At 40.9% G+C, this 21,497-nt stretch overlaps 1 protein-coding gene across 2 annotated transcripts in view; it reads left to right on the top strand.

The window, feature by feature from the left end:
• The window catches only part of sgca (sarcoglycan, alpha), a 58,857-nt gene extending 38,387 nt beyond the window's left edge, over positions 1 to 20,470 (top strand). For both annotated transcript variants that reach the window (XM_067968983.1, XM_067968982.1), the window contains exons 6-12: positions 70 to 223; positions 4,304 to 4,515; positions 8,417 to 8,443; positions 10,646 to 10,834; positions 12,946 to 12,972; positions 15,134 to 15,168; positions 19,359 to 20,470. In XM_067968983.1, the coding sequence (XP_067825084.1) occupies positions 70 to 223; positions 4,304 to 4,515; positions 8,417 to 8,443; positions 10,646 to 10,834; positions 12,946 to 12,972; positions 15,134 to 15,168; positions 19,359 to 19,366 (652 nt within the window). In that variant the 3' untranslated portion in view covers positions 19,367 to 20,470. The remainder of the gene's footprint in view (positions 1 to 69; positions 224 to 4,303; positions 4,516 to 8,416; positions 8,444 to 10,645; positions 10,835 to 12,945; positions 12,973 to 15,133; positions 15,169 to 19,358) is intronic.
• Positions 20,471 to 21,497: the final 1,027 nt, after the last annotated feature.

Below are 21,497 nucleotides of genomic sequence, written 5' to 3'. Positions count from 1 at the left end.
CATTTTTTTTAAAATGTCATATCCTATTGAGGAATAAATATCACATAACATGAAATGTTTGTTTTACAGTGTGTACATAAAGGTTGGCTCCAATATTCCCTTTCCCTCTTGCCTGGAAGAAGAAGTAAAGCACGATGAGCAGTGCAACGACCAACTGGGACCCACCAACTGTGAAGATTCATTTGGTCCTCACTTTATTGTTGACTGGTGCAGTATCTTATTGGTAAGTTTTACTATTGGATACAAATATCTTGTAATAATGGAAAGAAATTGATATTAACTCACAAAAAATACTCTGAAATAGTTAAGTAAGATTTTCTTCGCTTCACCTAAAAGTTCTGAAGGTTTACTAGAAACAAAACTGATGTAGATTTTTGTTGTATAAAATTTTAGTGAAGAAAACCACCGAATGAAAAAATCAGTGGATATTCTGGGCTATTATAGTTCATAAGAAGGTAAGAAATAGGAGCAAGAGTATACAGAGCCTTGAATATATTCAACGACCGAGCATCCACAGCCCTCTGGGTAGAGGATTCCAAAGATTCACAACCCTCTGAGTGAAGAAATTTCTCCTCATCTCAGTCCTAAATGGCTGACCCCTTATCCTAAGACTATGCCCCCTAGTTCTAGACTCTCCAGCCAGGGGAAATAGCTCTCAGCTTCTACCCTGTCAAGCCCTCTCAGAATCTTATGTTTCAGTGAGTTCACAAGGTATTCTCCTCAAAAGTCTTTTTCAGTTAAAATTTATAAAACTGGTATATTTTATTTTATGGTCTTATCAAATAACGAGTAGATCTCTCTTGGTGTTGCTCAGAGTAAGTTGAAGAATGCACTATTTTATAACGATAGGAGTAATATGTCTTCTATCATTCCTCCGATTGAACATCAAGAAGTCCAAAATCATCATTTTGGCCCCAACCATAAATTCCTCTCCCTTGCCATCCCCTGAAGCTGAATGAGACTGTGCAAAACCTCTGTTTAAGAAAAGTTTCTCCTGCTCTCTGCCTAAATCTCTTCCATTTAATCTTTTATCCATGCCCCCTCATTCTAGACTTCTTAACAATTGGAAACCATACTGTTTCTATCTATTCTGTCCCATCCCTTCATAATTTTAGACACCTCTATCAAGTCACCCCATAATTTCCTGTTCTAATCAAAACATAGGGGAGTAACTGAGTCATCTCTCCTGGCAGCTGATGTGGAGTAGGAGACCCAGACTGCTGACAGTTCCGAGAAGCTTGAACGGAAGTAAAGCCAATTTTATAATTCTTTTGATAAATTAATTAATGTTGAAATTGACAATGTTTTATACCGAACCTGCTAATTTCAAAATGACAGCTGTGAAAAATGTGGGGTTAAGGTTTTATCCAAAACCAGTGGGCAATTTCAGATCTAACCATTTTTGTCCAGTTTGAATCATATTGGACATCATTACAACTACTGCTGATCAATGAAATTTCAGAGATCAAAGGGCCAATTATAACTCCCTCCACCCAGCATAAATGGGGCGGCAGCAGTCCAAAAATGGTTTTGGGTCACTTAAAACCCCAGTTACACTGCTACTCCAGCTGCTGCCATTTTGATAGGGTCCTGAGATGGGCAGCCTGGCAATTTCGGGCAGGAGGCAATTTGTAATATGCAATTGCAATTTCAAGGTACAAATGGGCCAAGTGCATACCGCGCACACTCCACTCATTTGTAATTGGTGATTGGCCTAACCAGTGGTCCTTAAAGGTAATGCTGGAGGCCGCTCACAGAACAGCCCAGGAAATTTTTCATTATTTCTGGTGTGGTCAGGAAAAACAGGCCTGCTCCTCCTGCGCCCACAAAAAAAAATCTGGGTGCTGCCAGACCCCCTGGGACTCCCCCTGAGATCACCTTCCCCCCAGCTCCAGCTGTCAATCGGCTCAGCATGTTGGCTCCTGCTTTAAAATGGTGCTTCCTTTCACTCCTGATGCGTCTACCCCTTCCCTTTAAGGTGCTGCTACAGGCCCTTCAAATTTGGCAGCCCTGTCCAAATTCCTGCCTCTAGATCTGCGAGCTGCCTACTGATACTCTCCAATATTTGGTGCCTGATCAAAACTTGGCTCACTGACAGCAACTCTTCCTCCCTCACTGAAGCCACCTTTCTCAAACCTCAATGGAGGCACTGACAGCCGCTTTTCACATTGAACCATTCCCATAGTCCTCTGACATTTTCTCCATTTCAACACCTCACTCTCTAACATACCTTCTTCAAGATCCTCATTTAATGCTCCCCCTCCCAGCCCTCTTTTGCCTTCATTGTGGAAACCTCCTCCCTCTTGTCCGTTTCGCTTATGCTTGACTCCTCATCCACTGTGACTTTAACCTCTACCTGAACTTGCGTTGCCCTTATTTCTCTACTCTTCTGTCCTCCACATAAACTCTCCCACCCACATCCATGGCCACTCCCTTGCCACCTCCAATATCATTATCACCAACTGGAATGACTCTGATTGCCCGAACCTTTGCATTCACTCCTTCCCTGGAAAATAAAACCCACTCACTCCAAATTCTCTCTTCTTGGTCCACTCCTGGACTGACATCTGTGCCTCTGTTGTAGAGGTAAAGGAAAGGAATTGACCAGAACCCTTCTCAAAACCCTCCTTAAAACCCACCTACTTGACCCTTCCTAATCTTTCCTTCTCTAGCTCAGCATCTGTTCTTCCTTAAACCTCTGTGAAACGCCTTTGGACATTTTTCTACATTAAAGGCACAATATAGATGCAAGTTGTTGTTGACTGAACCCAAATTGCCAATCAGTCCTGTGCACAATGTCAATATGTACATGAATAGAAAGGAATTTTACTCCTTCAAATAGTATTCAATCACCAGCACAGTGTCGTGCAGGTTAATGTCTGTCTTACAGAGAGTTTTCACTTCTCTTTCTTATAAAACAATCTAGTACGCCTCAGTGCTATTTTATCAGGGCTATTAAAAAAAAGCAGAACAGGGTCTATTAGAAAAGTAGCACAATAAGAGAATTTTTTTAAAAAGCAGTGGAATGTGGTTTAAAAAAAGTAGCCTACTGGAGTTGGGTGGGGAGCAAATTGGGTCGGTGAAGAATCAATCAGGAGTAGGAATGTCAGAACAGGGAGAACATTAAGGCACGTAAGGAGTGGGCCTCTGGGTTGAGGAGCAAAGAAAATACAGATTGGGAAAGGAAACAAACCTCCAGGCAGGCCAAGAATGAAGCAGGAACAAGTTGGGGGATTGCAGTGGTGGGTTGGAATTACAATGAGAAGTCTCCAGGTGCGGGCCTCTAAGTCACCGGGTTGGGGAGCAGACTGTGTTGAAGCTGGGAGTCAGGCAGCTGCGATGGGAAGATCTCAGTACAGCAGGAAAGCCAGAGTGATCAGAGCATGCAAGGGGACCATGGGGAAGCCCTGAATAAAATGAGGAAAACCAGGGCCAGCAAATAGGAAGCAGCAGGTCCCAACTCAATGGCGGGACCCCAATGGGGGTTGGCAGGGAGGCAGGCGGGTGATTGAAAACAGGAGCGGGAAAAATGGCAGGGGACATTTTTAAAATGCAAATATTTGAAAATAGTAATATATGTGAAGTGTAGTTACAGGTGGTAAGGTTACTTACCTGGAGAAAAACAAGATGATGACAGACTTAGGAGAGTTAAAAAAAATGTTACACAGGTCCATGAGCCAGCTGGTCACCATAGCCTGTAGCTAGAGGGTTGCAGGTACTGTTCACATATAGGATTTCAATTTAAATGTTGATATAAAAGCATGACAAAAATTGTAACTAAAGGAAGTAGCTTAATTGAACAGGAAGTGCATGCTTAGACAAGATTTATAAGATACTAGTCGATCTCCTGAAGCATTGCAAACAGGAAATGAAGACCAAGTATAGCCTTCAGGTGAAAGGGGGTTAGAGGGCTGGGGATAATTGCTCCAGGGCATGTAGCTATAATTCAGATTCCATTTAAAAGTCATGCAACAGTCCTTATTTTAATATAATACTTTGACAAAGCTTATGGAAGGAAGTATAGTTGAGTGCTCCATAGGAGTGTCTGCAGTAAAAGATGGGTACCCGTGAAGATGCAAAACTGTGCTGCTTCAGCACAACCACTGGTGGAAGAATGTAATTATGAAAAGTTTACATAGGCCATTCCCATATCAATGTGGACATAGGAATTTATAATAGGAAAAGTTGACAGGAAGTGCAAGTAGAAGCAAGATTTTAATATATTTTATATATATATATATATATGTATTTATTTATACACACACATGCTCCATAGGTAATCAACTGTATTTTTCTTTTACAGATTGATAAGTCCAAACCTGATATACCAGATGCTGATGTGGTTCCTGGAGATGGTGTCCTTACTGATGGTGGAGAATACAACCCACCTTCAAATTTCCTTGAAAGCAGGAACTACTATTTAGACTATGTGGTCACAATAGCTGTTCCTTTAGCAATTGGTCTGATTCTGTGTCTCATGCTTGCTTATATAATGTGTTGTCGTCGAGAGGGCGTGTAAGTTTCCTTTTCACAATTTAAGTACAGTATCTCAAATTTCTATTACCTGCAAGTCATTAATTCTATTTTAATCTTTTAACTGGTATATTGAGATTTCAGATTAGAAAGAAAAGAAAGAATTTGCATTCTTTATAGCACCTTTCATGTCCATTGGACATCCCAAAGCACTTCACAGCCAATGAAATACTTTTAAAGTGTATTCACTATTGTAATCTAGGGAAATGCAGCGGCTGATTTGCGCATAGCAAGGTCCACAAAGAGCAATGAGATAAACGACCAGATATTGGGATCGATTTTCAACTTGCCACCAGGGCATAAAGCTGGCATTGTGGATCAGCTGCCCATTATAGAAACTGCCCGATCTTCATTTTCATTGGTTTCTATAATGGCCGGCCGATTCGCAATGCCCACTTTATGCCAAGATGGCATGTTGAAAATCTACTCCAATCTGTTTAGTGACAAGATTGCCAAGATCTTCAAAATTCATCCAGAGGGCTAACTATCTCTCCTGGAATCCTAGATGGCAGGTAAATTGAAATTACAGTTTCTCCTTCCACGTATGTATTAAAATAAGTGGAAAAGCACTGCACATCATTTGAACTTTATCAGACAACAACAAATCTGTAAAATCTTTAATTTTTTTTTGTCTCCACTGATTAGACTCCACGTCTGGCAGTCTCTACAGATTAGTCATTGTCTTCTTTCAGATTTACTATGTTCATTATATAGCCTGTTACCACTCCAGAGGCTACTGGTGGACTGAGAGCAAAGAATCCGCAGGCAAGGATCATTTCCAGCCAATTAAGTGGATTCACCCAGGAAGGGGAATCCAGAATCCGTTGCCAGGCACCATGAAGGCATGTCATCTATCGCTAGATTCTCCAGGGGGCCTGTCTGGGGATACCTCAACCTTTTGGAAGGTTCAGTACTGAGATGAAAAGTTACAATAAGCAGATGATAGCCTTATTACATAACCCCTCCCTGGCATCATTCAATACCTTTTTAAAGAGAGTGCATAAGTCATGTACAATATCCCTGCCACTGCATTATCTGGGAATATGCAGATTGTTTGCCTGCAGAAAGTTATGTATTTAGGGTAGGCAATATTGGTACAGCAGTTGAGTTCTCTAGTCAATCTGCTGTTTATCACAATGATGCAAAACCAACAATTTCCTCCACATTGCTATTCAGAATGTAGCTACTCAGACCTCTTAATAGGCATCCGAAGGCCTCTCCACAGGGCATGTAAGCTTAGCATCTGCTTCACGTGGCTCAGGTGACTCTCCACCTCCATCTCAACTCCTTCACCCCAGATGCTTATAGAAGAGAAGGCCTCCAAGAGCCTGCACTATTTGTCAAATCCAAAAAACAGAAATAAGAACTGCATTTAAGCTTCTTCTAAAGTATATGCACTCTGTCTACTGACATTGGGAATTAACAATTTGATTAGCAGTGTACATCCTTTTTTACACAATATGCAACATGTCAGCATACATCTAATACAGTTGGTCTATATTGATGGACACCTGGGTCAAGCATTCCTGCACAGCACCTAGACTTTCATTTAAATTACACTTCATTGAGCTAGTGTCGAGCTATATAAATGCAGGTTGTTGTTATTGTTGACATTTCTGCACCCACAACATTTTTCAGCATTCTCCGTACCAAGACATCAACAAAGACATTTCCATCTCTGGGCAACACAGGAGCCTGGCTCTATATCCACCCCAACCTACTGCTATGCTGTCATCACTGACTGAAGTGAATTCTTGCTGAAAGATAGGTGCTTGTGCTCCAAGGACTATGGGAAGGGATCTGTGAGGGTGAAAGTATGGGTGACTGTGGAAGTACTCGCTTAAGTCATTCCTGGCCAACAGGGCGTTGCCTTCAGCACAAGGAAAAATATAAGCTGTGGTGTGCATTGTGTAATGTACTTGCAGTCATAGCAATACAATTGCTTTTTGCAGGCTGAGTGGACCCACTGTTCTCTTAAATGATACCATTGCTATGCAAATGGCTGAAGGCGGAAGCGAGCAGGCACCAGGGTTCTCCGATCCTGCACTGGAGGTCTTGGTGCAGGCAGTGGAGAAGAGAAGGGACAATCTGTTTTCTCCCAGGGGACAGGAAGCCCTTCAGGCATCTACTCAGGAGGCAGTGGGATGTGATTGCTGAGTATGTCATTGCCAGGAGAATTACACCAAGAACATGGTTACAATGCAAGAAAAAAATCAATGATTTAACTAGAGTTGTTAAAGTAAGAAAACTATTAAAATACTTTCTCATCACAGCTGCACCACGCATACCCTCATTAATTACAACACTGCTCTCCCCCACTACCCTGTATTGTCCGGCAATCACTGCACCACACTTTAACTTCCTTCTCCTCATACTCACACGCTCCCTACTATTACAACCTTCACTTACTCACAGCTCGTACCCCAAACACAGACTGTTAGCTATTCCACCATAACAGCCACATTCTCCAAACACCTCACAAAACTCTCTGACACACTTCCTTCTTTCTTGCCGGAGAAGGGGTCACACACAATATAAGGCACCAGACTGCCACCAGGGGCGGAAGGGCCCGTCTGCACACCCTCTCCCCTCTTGAAGAGAGCATGCTGGCCATCATGGGATGGGGCACAGCGGAGGGCGTGGCCACAGGCGATGCTGGAGATGACACCGTGCAGGGTTTCTTCATACCTGATCCTGTCTCTTCTGACTTCTCCCTCACTCCACACACTCTGCATGACAAGCTGCAGATTCTTTCAACACCCATTTCTTTCTCTCTGCTCTGCCTCACACTACAAGCTAACCCTTATCCCTCTCTTTCATTTCAGCTGCTGAGAATATCGATGCCTCTCAGCGAGTGGAGGAAGAAGAGCATAATGTTCCTGAAGATGCACCATCACTTGATCGCGCAAGCACCAGCTCAGATACTGTCACCACATGGACTTCAGAGGCTAGGTTAGAGGAGATATCTGCATGTGGTGACTCACCGGACACAAGTGCGCAGGAGCTAGGGCAGGGGAATAGAACGCCACAGTTGCCAGCTCGCTGGAGGGTGAGGTTGCATATTAGTTCTGCTGCAGAGGACTCAGATGCTAACTTTGATGACCCAAGCTACCGAAGAAGGCTCATGGACATACATCGGGAAATGCTAGGTGCACTGGACAGCCAGCTAGAGAGCTTGCACACAATGTCGCAGGACATGGAGGCGTCCAGCTCCAATTTGTCTCAAGGCTTTGCGCAGAGCATGGAAACCATTCTGTCCAACATGGACATTGAGAAGATGGGTGCTTTTTCAGTGCGCTGTGACATTCAGTGGAATTTATGGCAGAGCAAATCTGGGGTGGAAACCCAGCGGACCTCAGGCCCAGCCCAAATTCCTGCCCCCAAAAAGGCACAAAAACCCAGGAATTTGAGGGTTGATAGCTGTAGGGAGTGATAATAATAGGCTTAAAGGGAGAGACAAACAGGAATAAGTGGTGCCAATGAAAAGTATAAATCAGGAAGGAAAACAGTGATAATGAAATAGCAATTAGAAAGGCAAACAGACATTTCCACATAGTACTAGAAGAAAAATAAACCACATTAAATAAATCATTTGTTTCAAGCCACCATTGTAATAAACTAAATGCACAGCTTAAAATTTTACTATAAATGTTAAGTTGATGGGATGAATCCCTTTGTAAGTTACATAAAGCACATCTGACTGCATTTGGTAAATTGCCTTATAATTACAAGTGCTAGTCTTACTTGTTAACTGGTCTGAATATTGGTGATTAGCATAGACTTCGGCTTTGAATTTTTCACACTTACAGCTGAACCTCTAATGATTTCCCCCTCCCTTCATTCAACATACTTTATTGACTCCTTTCATTTTGTTCATTTGCAGGGAAAAAAGAGACGCAAAGACCTCAGAGTAAGTTGTCGTCTTCCTTTATCTTTTCCATTAAAACAGGCTTAGTTAAAGAAAACAGAAATAGATATTTGGAATACAGCATACTTATCAACTGTCTTCATGTGCACAAAATAATGCAAAGTTTGTTTTTGAAGTCCTGAAAAAAGTCCATTCTTGCCTGCTATATCACCGGTAAGCAGACTATAAGTGAAGTACTTACAGGAATTCATCAGAACAGAAATAGATGAAAAAGGAGGCACATGAAAAGGAGTACTTCCACTAACAACTTTCACACGAGCTAAGACAACCACACAGTATCTAGGTGCTAGTTACAGAGATTGTGCCAGACGCAAGTGAGGTAAAGTTTTTGTAGATGTTGATTGAGAGATAAATGTTGGCCAGGACTCTAGGAGACCTCTCCTACTCTTCATGGAATCTTTTACGTCCACCTGAGCAGATAAATATGGTGCCGGTTTAATGTCTTATCCAACAGATGGCACCTATGCAGCAATCCTTCAGTACTGCACTGAAGTGCCAGCATAGATTATGGGCCGGAAATTGCACTGAGCGGCGAACGGACGTTGCCTGCCGCTCGTAAGTAACTAACTCACCCACAAACTTTTCACGGGCTTCTGGGCACCAACTTGCTTTAATTGAGAGCTGCAAGAAGTGCAGCGGTCGTTCCTGGGCTTCTCTGAGCCGTGAGAGGAGGAAAGGATCTCTCTCTCCCCTCAACCAACCAGCTTGAATAAACCACGCTGTGAGAACCAGGAAGTGAAGCGCATTCACAAACCGCGCAGTCTAAGAATCAGGATCATAAGATAGTGTCAGATGAGAATAGTAAATGTACTATAAAATCAGATAGAGAAAGCAAAATAGAGAGGGTAAGATTAAAAGATTGAGATAAAAGAGCCAGAAAGAAAAAATAAAAAAATAAAAATTTAAATTTTTTTAATCTAATTTTTTTAATATGTCCAAAATCTATTAAAATCTGGAATAATAAGACTCCATGTTTTTAAAAGTTAATTTTCAGTGCTAGAGAGGTTGTTTGGCAATAATTAATACTTACCATGCCATTAAAAGTCAGTTTGGACCTGATATAACTCAGCGTACCTTTTTTCTTGGGAGATTTGTTAGTTTCCAGCTGGACAGTAGAGCAAGTTCACACTGGTCCATTGATTCCAGCCTGCGATATCTCTTTCACACAAAGCTGTCAGATCAGCAGGGAATCAGGAAGAGCAAGTTCCGGATTTCCGTGTTTGATTCCGCATGTGCGCTCGCTAGAACTTGTTCTTCGATTTGCCCTGAAATAATGGTGAGCGCTGTTAGCCTCACTGTTATTTCTTGAGCACTTTCCGGGCCATTGTGTTCAAATCTTCTGACTCTAAGGCAAGAATATAGCACTAAGGCTAGGCTGCCAGGGCACTCATAACTCACTATGGCACTTCGACCCCACATTTTTTGCTTCACATTCAACTTTCATTTGTTAACTTTTTAAAAATTTCTAACATCAGTAGCTCTTACACATGCTCCACAGCATAGGTAAAATTATCCTTCTGAGTATGTTTTCTACTTATCATTTCAGCTCCTGCCACCATCTCAAATGACCAAGGTTCCCTTGCTCACAGAAAAGCAAGGCGTTTTCACCTGGAATGTCTTTGTAGTTGTTTAGAATTATTTATGGTAAAGTTGGAAGTACATTATTTCATCATGGTAATGACCCATGAAGATTGTGACTTTAAATCCCCAGAATATATGGGTCAATGAAGTGGCTCTTAAGTTATGTCCAGAGTTGCATACCTTTCCATCAGTCATTTAAATTATATATGCAATTAAATGCATGATAAAATAGAATATAATAACTCGTGAATTAAACCTAGAAGATTGATGCTCGACGACTTCAAATGGGCCGTCTTATAAAGGGGGCCAATTTCAATGTTCTCATTACTTTGTAGCTGGTCTTGCCAGCTTGCATGATCAGCAATCCAGCACCACATCTTACACTCTCTCCCGGTGCCAGGATGCAACCATGAGCACTCGCTGGATCTATGTAAATTTCCTGACTCCAGAAACTCCAGCAGGCTCAGGCTTTCAGCCCACTGGGATATCAGGACTCCCGCTCCGCCAGTTATGACAATTGCAGATATTCAGAGCCAAATTATTGTGAATACAATAGAGATACAAAGTCAATAATTATATACCTTGTACCTTTTTTTCTTTTAGCATTCAACTTGTCCATCACCATTCAATTCAAGATAATACGAGTGAACTTAGGAATATGGCTAAAAGCAGGGATGTCCCACAGCCTCTGTCCACTCTCCCCATGTTTAATGCGAGAACTGGGGAAAGAGCACCTCCACGTCTCCCTCTCAACTATGACACATCCCGTATACCTCTTATATTGGACCAACAGTAAGTTCTCTTTTTGTTAAAGTGTCATTGTGTAGGAGAGAAATAGGCAATATATCGTGAAGAATCAGTGCTGTGCCAATTCTCTGTTCAATATATTGTACATCCATTGTTTATTTTTGTTTTATGTTTAGCAACTTTATATTTTAAGCTTGCTTAATGAGGGCTGTAATTTAAATTTTTCATCCACATCAAAAAAAACGAGGTTTAAATCAGATAAATGATTTAGAGTAGTTCCTATCCCAACCTGTACTGCCAGTTGAGTCTAGCAATGAATTTAATTGCAAAGCGTTCTGAAAGTGTGTGTTGGTTTCCGTGGTAGCTAACTAGTGTTAGGAGACAGTGGGCAGCAGCATCATCACTCTACTGATATTTAAAACATTGAAAAATAAATCTATAAAGTTTCCAGGAAGTCTAATGGATTTTAAAAATTGGGATGGCACCCGCTGGAGTTATACCGCAGTCAGTGTGAACTCTAATTGGTGCAAGACTACCAACTAAACGTGGTCTTCTACCTCTTCCATTTTGCCCTCCGGTGTCAGTTATAAAACCATTATCACACCGATGTGAAATAGTTTTGGGTGTGTATCAAAGCAGTATAACTGCACCCTATTAAAATATCCAGACAGTTTTCGACTCTAAACACTAAAATTCAATACAAATCATTTGAAGAAAATTATTTTACTGTGCTGCATTTCATATTACAATGGTCAAACAATGGATGCTTCAAATAGAGGATTTTATTAAGCCATAACATAAATCCTGCTACACAATTTTAAGAAAAGTCACATTGCTCTCATCACCAACTAATTTCCAGCTTAAGCATCATACACTAAAACTGGGAATACAAGCATCACTTAAACAGGGTGTTGTCTCCAATACAGAGCACCAATACAGAATAAAACAACAGTCTGTTGAATGATTATATTCATCATTTAATCGTATGTAAAAAACCAAAGATGCTCTTTTTTTCTCTTCACTACCACATGGATATATTGCAAAAGAGTGAGTTGATAGCACTAAAATACATTCAATTATTTTATTGTTTTTGGTAATCAGTTACAGCTCACATTTCTCTGGAAGTCCTTTCATCGTATTAAAATGATGCTTTGCATACCATGATCTCAGATAGAAGGGCTGATTTTACGAAGGTAATATCTGGCAGGTGAGGCTCCCTGCCGAAAGTGCGTTTGTAAAATCAGCCCTATATTGTGGTACTGGATTGGCTCTAAATTACATTCATTCTGGCATGTATAGCATGTACACTTCACTGCAAAATTATGAAAATGTAAATATTCATTTTTGTAACAATTACAAATAATATAACAGAATAATATAACATAAAGTTAAAAAGTTTATTACTTAAAAACCCAAACTACAATTATAAATGTGCTTTACTGACAATGGATTTTTCTGTAACATGCCATGGTGGGCTTCAAAATATAAATTACAACTATATATCTTTTTTAACATGAGAAAATCAATAAAAAAGACAATATTCACATAATAATTTATAATCAAAATGTAATAGAGCACAATAATAAATATTGCAACACAAATACTGGATATTAGGACAACTTGGATACGGAGTGTTCGTGCCATGTTTTTCTGGGTTGGCATAAGAACGAGCAAATCAAACGCTCCCAGGCTTCAATTTCCTAATACAAGCGCAGGACCCCTACTTACATATTTTAATGAGGCCAACGTTCATTTCAGGCACCCACCAGGGATGCCTAATGAGCGCCTTAAACAATTTGGTGGCCGCCACTTTTTGTGCGCACTTTGGGCGCAGGATGTCCCACTGTGAAATTGGTAAGTGTAACACCGATTTTGCGCTCAAAAACTTGGGGAAACGCAAAGGAATTTCAACGCAGGATATCCTGGAGAGTAACTACAAACAACATTTGGATTGAAATTTTAACATGGAACTGTAAGAATTTGTCGCTATCAATTGATTTTTTTTTTGACTGTATGAGAATTTGCATTGTTTATTCTCACAAGATTTGTTAAAGAAATATGTATTCTTGTGTTGTCAATTTATACTCTAATTATTTATCTTTTTTTAAGCTATTCTTTGTTTATTCACAATTAAAAACATTTTATTTTTCTGTCAGGGAACCACATCGTGATCCTTATCCCAAGTAAGTTTGCCCTCAATTTGTAAATGAACGTATTTATTGAAACAATATTAACTGGGTTGAAGTATTTTGATAATGTGTAGATTACTAACGTTAAATTGTTTGGGAATCTAATTATCAGTGTGCTTCAATATTAGTAGGTAATTTATCAACGAAGGATTTATGAACAAAATAACATTTTTTAAAAATATATACTATTGTATTATTGTACTGGTCACTTGGTTTAAATACAAATCCATTAAGTGCTTGACCAGCTCAGCATGATAAAATAGCAAACTGGCAACTAGATTACTTCTAACAGATCATTCACACCACCTACAGTTCAATGCATGATACTACTACAGTAAATAACTCATCCAACAAATCTAAATGTAAAGACTTGCACAACACCAGGTTATAGTCCAACAGTTTTATTTTAAATCACAAGCTTTCGGAGCTTACCTCCTTCGTCAGATGAGTGAAGGGATTCTAAAAACGCATAGCATATATAGTCAGAGAACAATGCCTGGTGATTACAGATAATCTTTCCAACTGCCCCCTATAACACCTCGGCTGGGAGACGATCACAGCAATCAGAGGTGTCGTTAGTGTTCAGACAGGTTAGCCACGGAAAACATTACATCCCAGTATACTGAATACACAATGGGTCAGATTACAAAAACAGAGAGAGAAAGAGACCCGAAAGGCAGAGAGAGAGAGAGAGAATGTCCAGTTGTATTAAAAACAGCTAATGTTTTTTTCCCCGCTGGTGGGGTTACATGTAGCGTGACATGAACCCAAGATCCTGGTTGAGGCCATCCTCATGGGTGCGGAACTTGGCTATCAATTTCTGCTCGACGATTTTGCGTTGTCGTGTGTCTCGAAGATCGCCTTGGAGAACGCTTACCCGAAGATTGTTGGCTGAATGTCCTTGACTGCTGAAGTGTTCCCCGACTGGGAGGGAACCCTCCTGTCTGGCGATTGTTGTGCGGTGTCCGTTCATCCGTTGTCACAGTGTCTGCATGGTCTCGCCGATGTACCATGCTCCGGGGCATCCTTTCCTGCAATGTATGAGGTAGACAATGTTGGCCGAGTCACAGGAGTATGAACCATGTACCTGGTGGGTGGTGTCCTCTCGTGTGATGGTGGTATCTGTGTCGATGATCTGGCGTGTCTTGCAGAGTTTGCCGTGGCAGGATTGTGTGGTGTCGTGGACGCTGTTCTCCTGAAAGCTGGGTAATTTGCTGCGAATTACCCAGCTTTCAGGAGAACAGCGTCCATGACACCACACAACCCTGCCACGGCAAACTCTGCAAGACATGCCAGATCATCGACACGGATACCACCATCACACAAGAGGACACCACCCACCAGGTACATGGTTCTATCTCCTGTGACTCGGCCAACGTTGTCTACCTGATACACTGCAGGAAAGGATGCCCCGGAGCATGGTACATCGGCGAGACCATGCAGACACTGCGACAACGGATGAACGGACACCGCACAACAATCGCCAGACAGGAGGGTTCCCTCCCAGTCGGGGAACACTTCAGCAGTCAAGGACATTCAGCCAACGATCTTCGGGTAAGCGTTCTCCAAGGCGGCCTTCGAGACACACGACAACGCAAAATCGTCGAGCAGAAATTGATAGCCAAGTTCCGCACCCATGAGGACAGCCTCAACCAGGATCTTGGGTTCATGTCACGCTACATGTAACCCCACCAGCGAGGAAAAAAACGTTAGCTGTTTTTAATACAACTGGACATTCTCTCTCTCTCTCTGCCTTTCGGGTCTCTTTCTCTCTCTGTCTTTGTAATCTGACCCATTGTGTATTCAGTATACTGGGATGTAATGTTTTCCGTGGCTAACCTGTCTGAACACCAACGACACCTCTGATTGCTGTGATCGTCTCCCAGCCGAGGTGTTATAGGGGGCTGTTGGAAAGATTATCTGTAATCACCAGGCATTGTTCTCTGACTATATATGCTATGCGTTTTTAGAATCCCTTCACTCACCTGACGAAGGAGGTAAGCTCCGAAAGCTTGTGATTTAAAATAAAACTGTTGGGCTATAACCTGGTGTTGTGCAAGTCCTTACATTTGTCCACCCCAGTCCATCACCGGCATCTCCACATCATGGCAACAAATCTAAAGAATGCCTTCTTCATAAATTCTGTCCTTTGCAGAAACCAGCCAAAGACTCAACTGCAAAAAGACATTGGTTAGTATTTAAGTGCTAGAAGAATTTAATAAAATGCAATTTTTTAAATATAGTAAGTTTTAACATACAAGTTAATTAGCTTTTGGGTTCTTGCTGAGGGAGGAATGTTGGCCAGGACTCCAGGAGATTTTATTTTTATTCATTCATGGGATGTGGGCGTCGCTGGTGAGGCAGGCATTTATTGCCCATCCCTAATTGCCCTTGAGAAGGTGATAGTGAGCCGCCTTCTTGAACCGCTGCAGTCCGTGTGGTGAAGGTTCTCCCACAGTGCTGTTAGGAAGGGAGTTCCAGGATTTTGACCCTGCGACGATGAAGGAACAGCAATATATTTCCAAGTCGGGATGGTGTGTGACTTGGAGGGGAACATGCAAGTGGTGTTGTTCCCATGTGCCTGCTGCTCTTGTCCTTCTAGGTGGTAGAGGTCGCGTGTTTGGGAGGTGCTGTCGAAGAAGCCTTGATGAGTTGCTGCAGTGCATCCTGTGGATGTTACACACTGCAGCCACAGTGCACCGGTGGGGAAGGGAGTGAATGTTTAGGGTGGTGGATGGGGTGCCAATCAAGCGGGCTGCTTTGTCCTGGATGGTGTCAAGCTTCTTGAGTGTTGTTGGAGCTGCACTCATCCAGGCAAGTGGAGAGTATTCCATCACACTCCTGACTTGTGCCTTATAGATGGTGGAAAGGCTTTGGGGAGTCAGGAGGTGAGTTACTCACTGCAGAATATCCAGCCTCTGACCTGCTCTTGTAGCCACAGTATTTATATTGCTGGTCCAGTTAAGTTTCTGGTCAATGGTGACCCCCAGGGTGTTGATGGTGGGGGATTCGGCGATGGTAATGCCGTTGAATGTCAAGGGGAAGTGGTTAGACTCTCTCTTGTTGGAGATGGTCATTGCCTGGCACTTGTCTGGCGCGAACATTACTTGCCACTTATCAGCCCAAGCCTGGATGTTGTCCAGGTCTTGCTGCATGCAGGCACGGACTGCTTCATTATCTGTGGGGTTGCGAATGGAACTGAACACTGTGCAATCATCAGCGAACATCCCCATTTCTGATGGAGGGAAGGTCATTGATGAAGCAGCTGAAGATGGTTGGGCCTAGGACACTGCCCTGAGGAACTCCTGCAGCAATGTCCTGGGGCTGAGATGATTGGCCTCCAACAACCACTACCATCTTCCTTTGTGCTAGGTATGACTCCAGCTACTGGAGAATTTTCCCCCTGATTCCCACTGACTTCAATTTTACTAGGGCTCCTTAGTGCCACACTCGGTCAAATGCTGCCTTTACGTCAAAGGCAGTCACTCTCACCTCACCTCTGGAATTCAGCTCTTTTGTCCATGTTTGGACCAAAGCTGTAATGAGGTCTGGAGCAGAGTGGTCCTGGCAGAACCCAAACTGAGCATCGGAGAGCAGGTTATTGGTGAGTAAGTGCCGCTTGATAGCACTGTCGACGACACCTTCCATCACTTTGCTGATGATTGAGAGTAGAATGATGGAGCGGTAATTGGATTTGTCCTGATTTTTGTGGACAGGACATACCTGGGCAATTTTCCACATTGTCAGATAGATGCCAGTGTTAATAGCTGTACTGGAACAGTTTGGCTAGAGGTGCGGCTAGTTCTGGAGCACAAGTTTTCAGCACTACAGCCGGGATGTTGTCGGGGCCCATAGCCTTTGCTGTATCCAGTGCACTCAGCCATGCACTTTGCTGTATCCAGTGCACTCAGATCTCCCTGTTCTGATTTTAATAAAGACACGGATGGCACCTCAGTTTAATGTCTCATCTGAAGGATAGCACCTCATACAATGCAGCACTCCCTCAATACTGCACTGTAATATCAGCCTAAATTATGTACTTAGGTAGGACATGAACTGCAAAATATTGCAGTTATTCTGCCAACTCGCTTTGGTTCACATGGCAAGGCCCCACTAGAATGGTCCAAACATCATAATCAGACAGTCCTTTTTAAGAAGAAATAAAAATTGATACACCATTAACTGCTACTCTTGTTTACTATTATGAAGAGTCTCACTTGAGATTTGCCAATTTTATTACTCATATTCTAGTCTTGTGAGCAATTTCAGGAAAATATCTTGTTTCCTTGCACAGTATCCATTCCTTTCAGTATCTTAAAGATTGCGATGATGCCCCCACTTAATCTTCCTTATTGATGATGACTGTAGATGACTTCAAGGTAATAGTACAGTTAAAATACCAACAGCTAGACCTTTTGGATTAGTCTTTGGCCATTTACATTTTTCCTTCATTCATATGTAAATATTAAAGCTTCATCACTGGGAGAAACTGAAATAGTTGAATGGCTGATGGTCTGGAAACGGCTACATTTCCTTGCTTGTCAAAAAATGGGAATAATTCTACAAATTGCACTAAATTTATGTTTAAATAATAATGTTATCAAATATTTTAATGATAACTGTTACAAAAAATTGCAATTGTTAGTTTGCGTTATTTTCCTTATCAACACTGGACTGGTCCCCTATTTTATCGCAGAGTGGTACTGCAGCAATTAAAGGCAGGTTATGTAATTGCCATTTTATACAGTGATTTCTCCCCAAATGGTGACTCTGCACTGCACATATACTGACAGGATCGGATCAGCCACCCGTTTTATTTGAAGTCAATGGAAAGTCAATCGGGCTGTGTGTAAAGCAGGTGGTTGATCCAATCCTGTTAGTTTCCCATCGGGTGGGTTAGGTTAAAATTACCCCCTAGTTTCCATTACATGATACATGCCATGCATCATTCACTAGATCACCCAAAGTGAATTTCCTGTACCTGCTTTTGATTTACACAGTACTGCTTGGGGTAGGATGGTGAAGGAAACTGGATCTACACATATCTTAACCAATGAAATTGAGAAGGATTGCTGAATTAATCTCATATTTCTAGGTTCATGTTTATTTATATATGTTTAAGGAACAGTTTTAAGAATCAGATCATTTAACTAGGTGTTCTTTATACGGACCATTGTGAGTATTGCTTATACAAAAATGTTAAAATAAGACTGCTGGAATAGACAGATACCCCACAAAATGGTTTTCTGTCTTCCATCAAAGCTTCTGCATCATTTTTAATTTTTGGGAAAACGTCCTTGTGCCAAAATACTTTAACTGTCTGGTTTAAGTAGATAAATTCTTAAAATCTCCTATGATATCCCAGACCATTGTATGATGTGCATCAAAAATGTTCATGCTATTGGAAAATAGACTATAGTTATTATAGATTCTCGCCCTAATGCCTGTCACATTTTCTCTTGATAATTATGTAACTATGATTGAAGAATATTGATATTGGGCCAGAAATTGCTCCCAAAATAACGGAGGAGCTCAATAGTGCTCTCAGTTTTTAGTAATGAATTGAAGGAGCAAGTTCCCGCGTTTGCGCATGCGCAGTGAAACGCAGAAATCCGGAACTTGCTTCTAGTGGTTTGCCAGAGATATGACAGCTTCAAAGTAAAGGGCCATCGCACACTGCAATCAGAGAAATCATTGAAAAATCACCAACTTGCTTATCTGCCCAGCTGGAAAGTGATTAATTACGCCACCAAACAGGTACGCTTAAAAATACCAGGCCTAAACTAAGTTTTACCAGCACGGTAAGTCTTAATGACTGCCAGACAACTAAAAATTAACTTTTAAAAATGTGGAGCCTCATATTACTCCTTATTTTAATAGTTTTTGATCATTAAAATTTTTTTAATTTTAAATTTTTTATTTACCTTTCCCTTCTGTCTCTTTAATTTAATTCAATTAATTTCTTTGGCTTTTTATATAAAAAAAATAAAATTTTTATATACAATGACATACAGAATACTAACTTTAAATGAATGAAGTCTACTTGCCTGCTTGAGCAATGCAGCCTGAAGCTGTGGGCGTGACTTCTCTTCCTGACAGATTTTGTGAGTGTGTCTTCTCACAGACTTTTCCAGCTGCTGCTCAGAGGCTGGGTTGATAGCGCACATTTTGTTTAAAGTTCAAATTCAAGCAATTCGACGCCACAGAGCTCGCTGTAAGTATTTTCATTAATTTAACTCGCAGGAGCTGCGGTGAGCGTTGCCTCGCCGCTCTGCACGATTCCTGGCTCATTATTTACATTTCTACAGTAACTAACAAATTTTCCACTTCTTAAATAGCCACATATATGTTGAAGCTTAATAGTGTTTCTTTTTAATTAGGTAAATAAAGGCATAAAGAAAAGGTTGCTGACTGGATGCTAATCACTCCAATCTCAAAATGTGATATTTTCTATAATGAGAGAGAACAGAAGTCAAGTTAGAAATGCATGTATACTTAAATTTAAGCCACTGCTTTTTAATGATCATATCTTATGTGTACTGTAATGACTGCTAATATTTACAACACTTCATTCTAAGCAAGCTGCACAGCTTAATAAACAAAAATAACACCACTAGTCTGAAATCACGATGTGCAATTTCAGCAAATGAGCATGTTATGAATATAACACCTTTGTCAAAGTAGCAAAGGATTTTCATCAGTACTTTATCATATCTGTACGGTAATATCACACCACATGTTTTCAGTGCAATGTTAGAAATATTTTATCATTTTACATGTGGAATAACTGTAATGAGGGGGTTATTTTAAAAGGCAATAATAATTCATCAAAATAACATGAGCAAAGATTTAGTGGTTTATGAATGTTGTCTAAATCTTTATATGGAATGAATGCTTTATCTTATTTCTTAATGTTATTCTGTGCAATATAGATTTTATAGACTGTGTATTAATTTCATTCATCTTTTTCATAGTTTTTAATACAGAGCAGACATCTCTGCAGAAAATTGGCTTGTGTTAACATTACTAGTAGCATCAAGGAGATGAGTACTATACAGATTTAAAGGAGTAACAAGTGAAACGGTATAAACGTTTTTCAGCAGATTACTGAGAATTAAAAATTAAGTTATAAAATGCATTAGTATTTCACATTTGGGATGCATTTCCTGTTTTTTTACTGACATCTCAATTAAAATAGATAAAAGATTATTGGCTCTTTTATGTTACGTTTCTATTCATATGTAACGCAAGACCCATAACTTACAAGTATATAATTAATACAGTTTTTCATGTGTAAAACTCCAATCACCTGAATTAGGTGTTTATTATTGTGTATGTGCTTGCTTCAATACACATGAAAAAATATTACTTCCTTTGTCTTTGTTGCAAGAGAAATCATCACATTGTTATAATGCCAGTGTTTTCAGTTCAACTCTACACAGTAAAGTCAATTGAAAAAGAATACTTATTAAAGATGCATGTTTACCAGTTATTTCAGAGTTGTCCTCATTACCCAGAATAGGTGCTGCACCTGTTTTTACACTGTTTTAAAAACATAGTGGGCTGTTAATGTGATGGCTAGCTTTGATTGTGCTGAGGCACATTGGGCACTGGCTCCTGTATTATCAGGTAAGGAAGCCTAAGATCTATTCTGTGCCGATATGTCTAGCACAACCCAATGCTGCATTAGGATCTTGAGGGCACCACAAGTGATTAAAATATGGGACCTCCACATAACGTGACCTGAGCAGTGCTCCAGTTGGAATGAGTGCTTCAGACGAGATGGATGGCAATTAAAAATGTTTTGTTCCTGGATGGCCCTCTCCTTGACATGGAGCTACCTTTACTTGTTGCCCCCATTTTTTTAAGTTGGTCTTCATCAGTCAAATTCTACAAGAGGACGTAAGTCTTCATACCTGGAGTCCAAGAAAAATAGTTGGCAATGAACGGAAAGCCAGCAGCCTTTCCATTGCTGCTGGCATACTGATATTCTGCTCCCGATTGCTGTGGCACTTGCAGTTGTCATGCGATATGCAGTGTCAAATTATATAAACAAGCTGACCTTGAATTACAGGGCAACGTCAACTCATTCGGACATGGGGTGGCTACAGCTTCTGGAGCAGCAGACTCGGCACAGTGCATTATCAGCCATATGTGGGTAGATTAATCATTCAGGAATGGAAATGCATCTTTCTGGTACAAGAAAGACCAAAACATAAGACATATTGTACTTACATAATAAGTCAACGATATGCAATGACCAGCCATCGATTTTCTCCTTTCCTGTGGGAAAGAACCTAGCCTTCACTCACTGCTACCCCTGATTCTATGCTGAAATTGGGAACTCACTGTAGGGCATGTAAGCCCATATCCTACCACTCTAAAGGACAATGTGTTCCACTTGCCTTTCAGTTTTTTTTCTATTTCTCTTGTATTCCCTGTCTCTGATGAAATTGAAATTCCATCCTGTCATGGTTGTAATTTTTTTAAAGTGTCATATAATTAAAGTTAAAATAGCT

The sequence above is a fragment of the Heptranchias perlo genome, chromosome 30 (genome assembly GCF_035084215.1).
Source record: "Heptranchias perlo isolate sHepPer1 chromosome 30, sHepPer1.hap1, whole genome shotgun sequence".
NCBI classification, from domain to species: domain Eukaryota; kingdom Metazoa; phylum Chordata; class Chondrichthyes; order Hexanchiformes; family Hexanchidae; genus Heptranchias; species Heptranchias perlo.
This window is presented reverse-complemented; position numbering and strand designations above follow the sequence as displayed.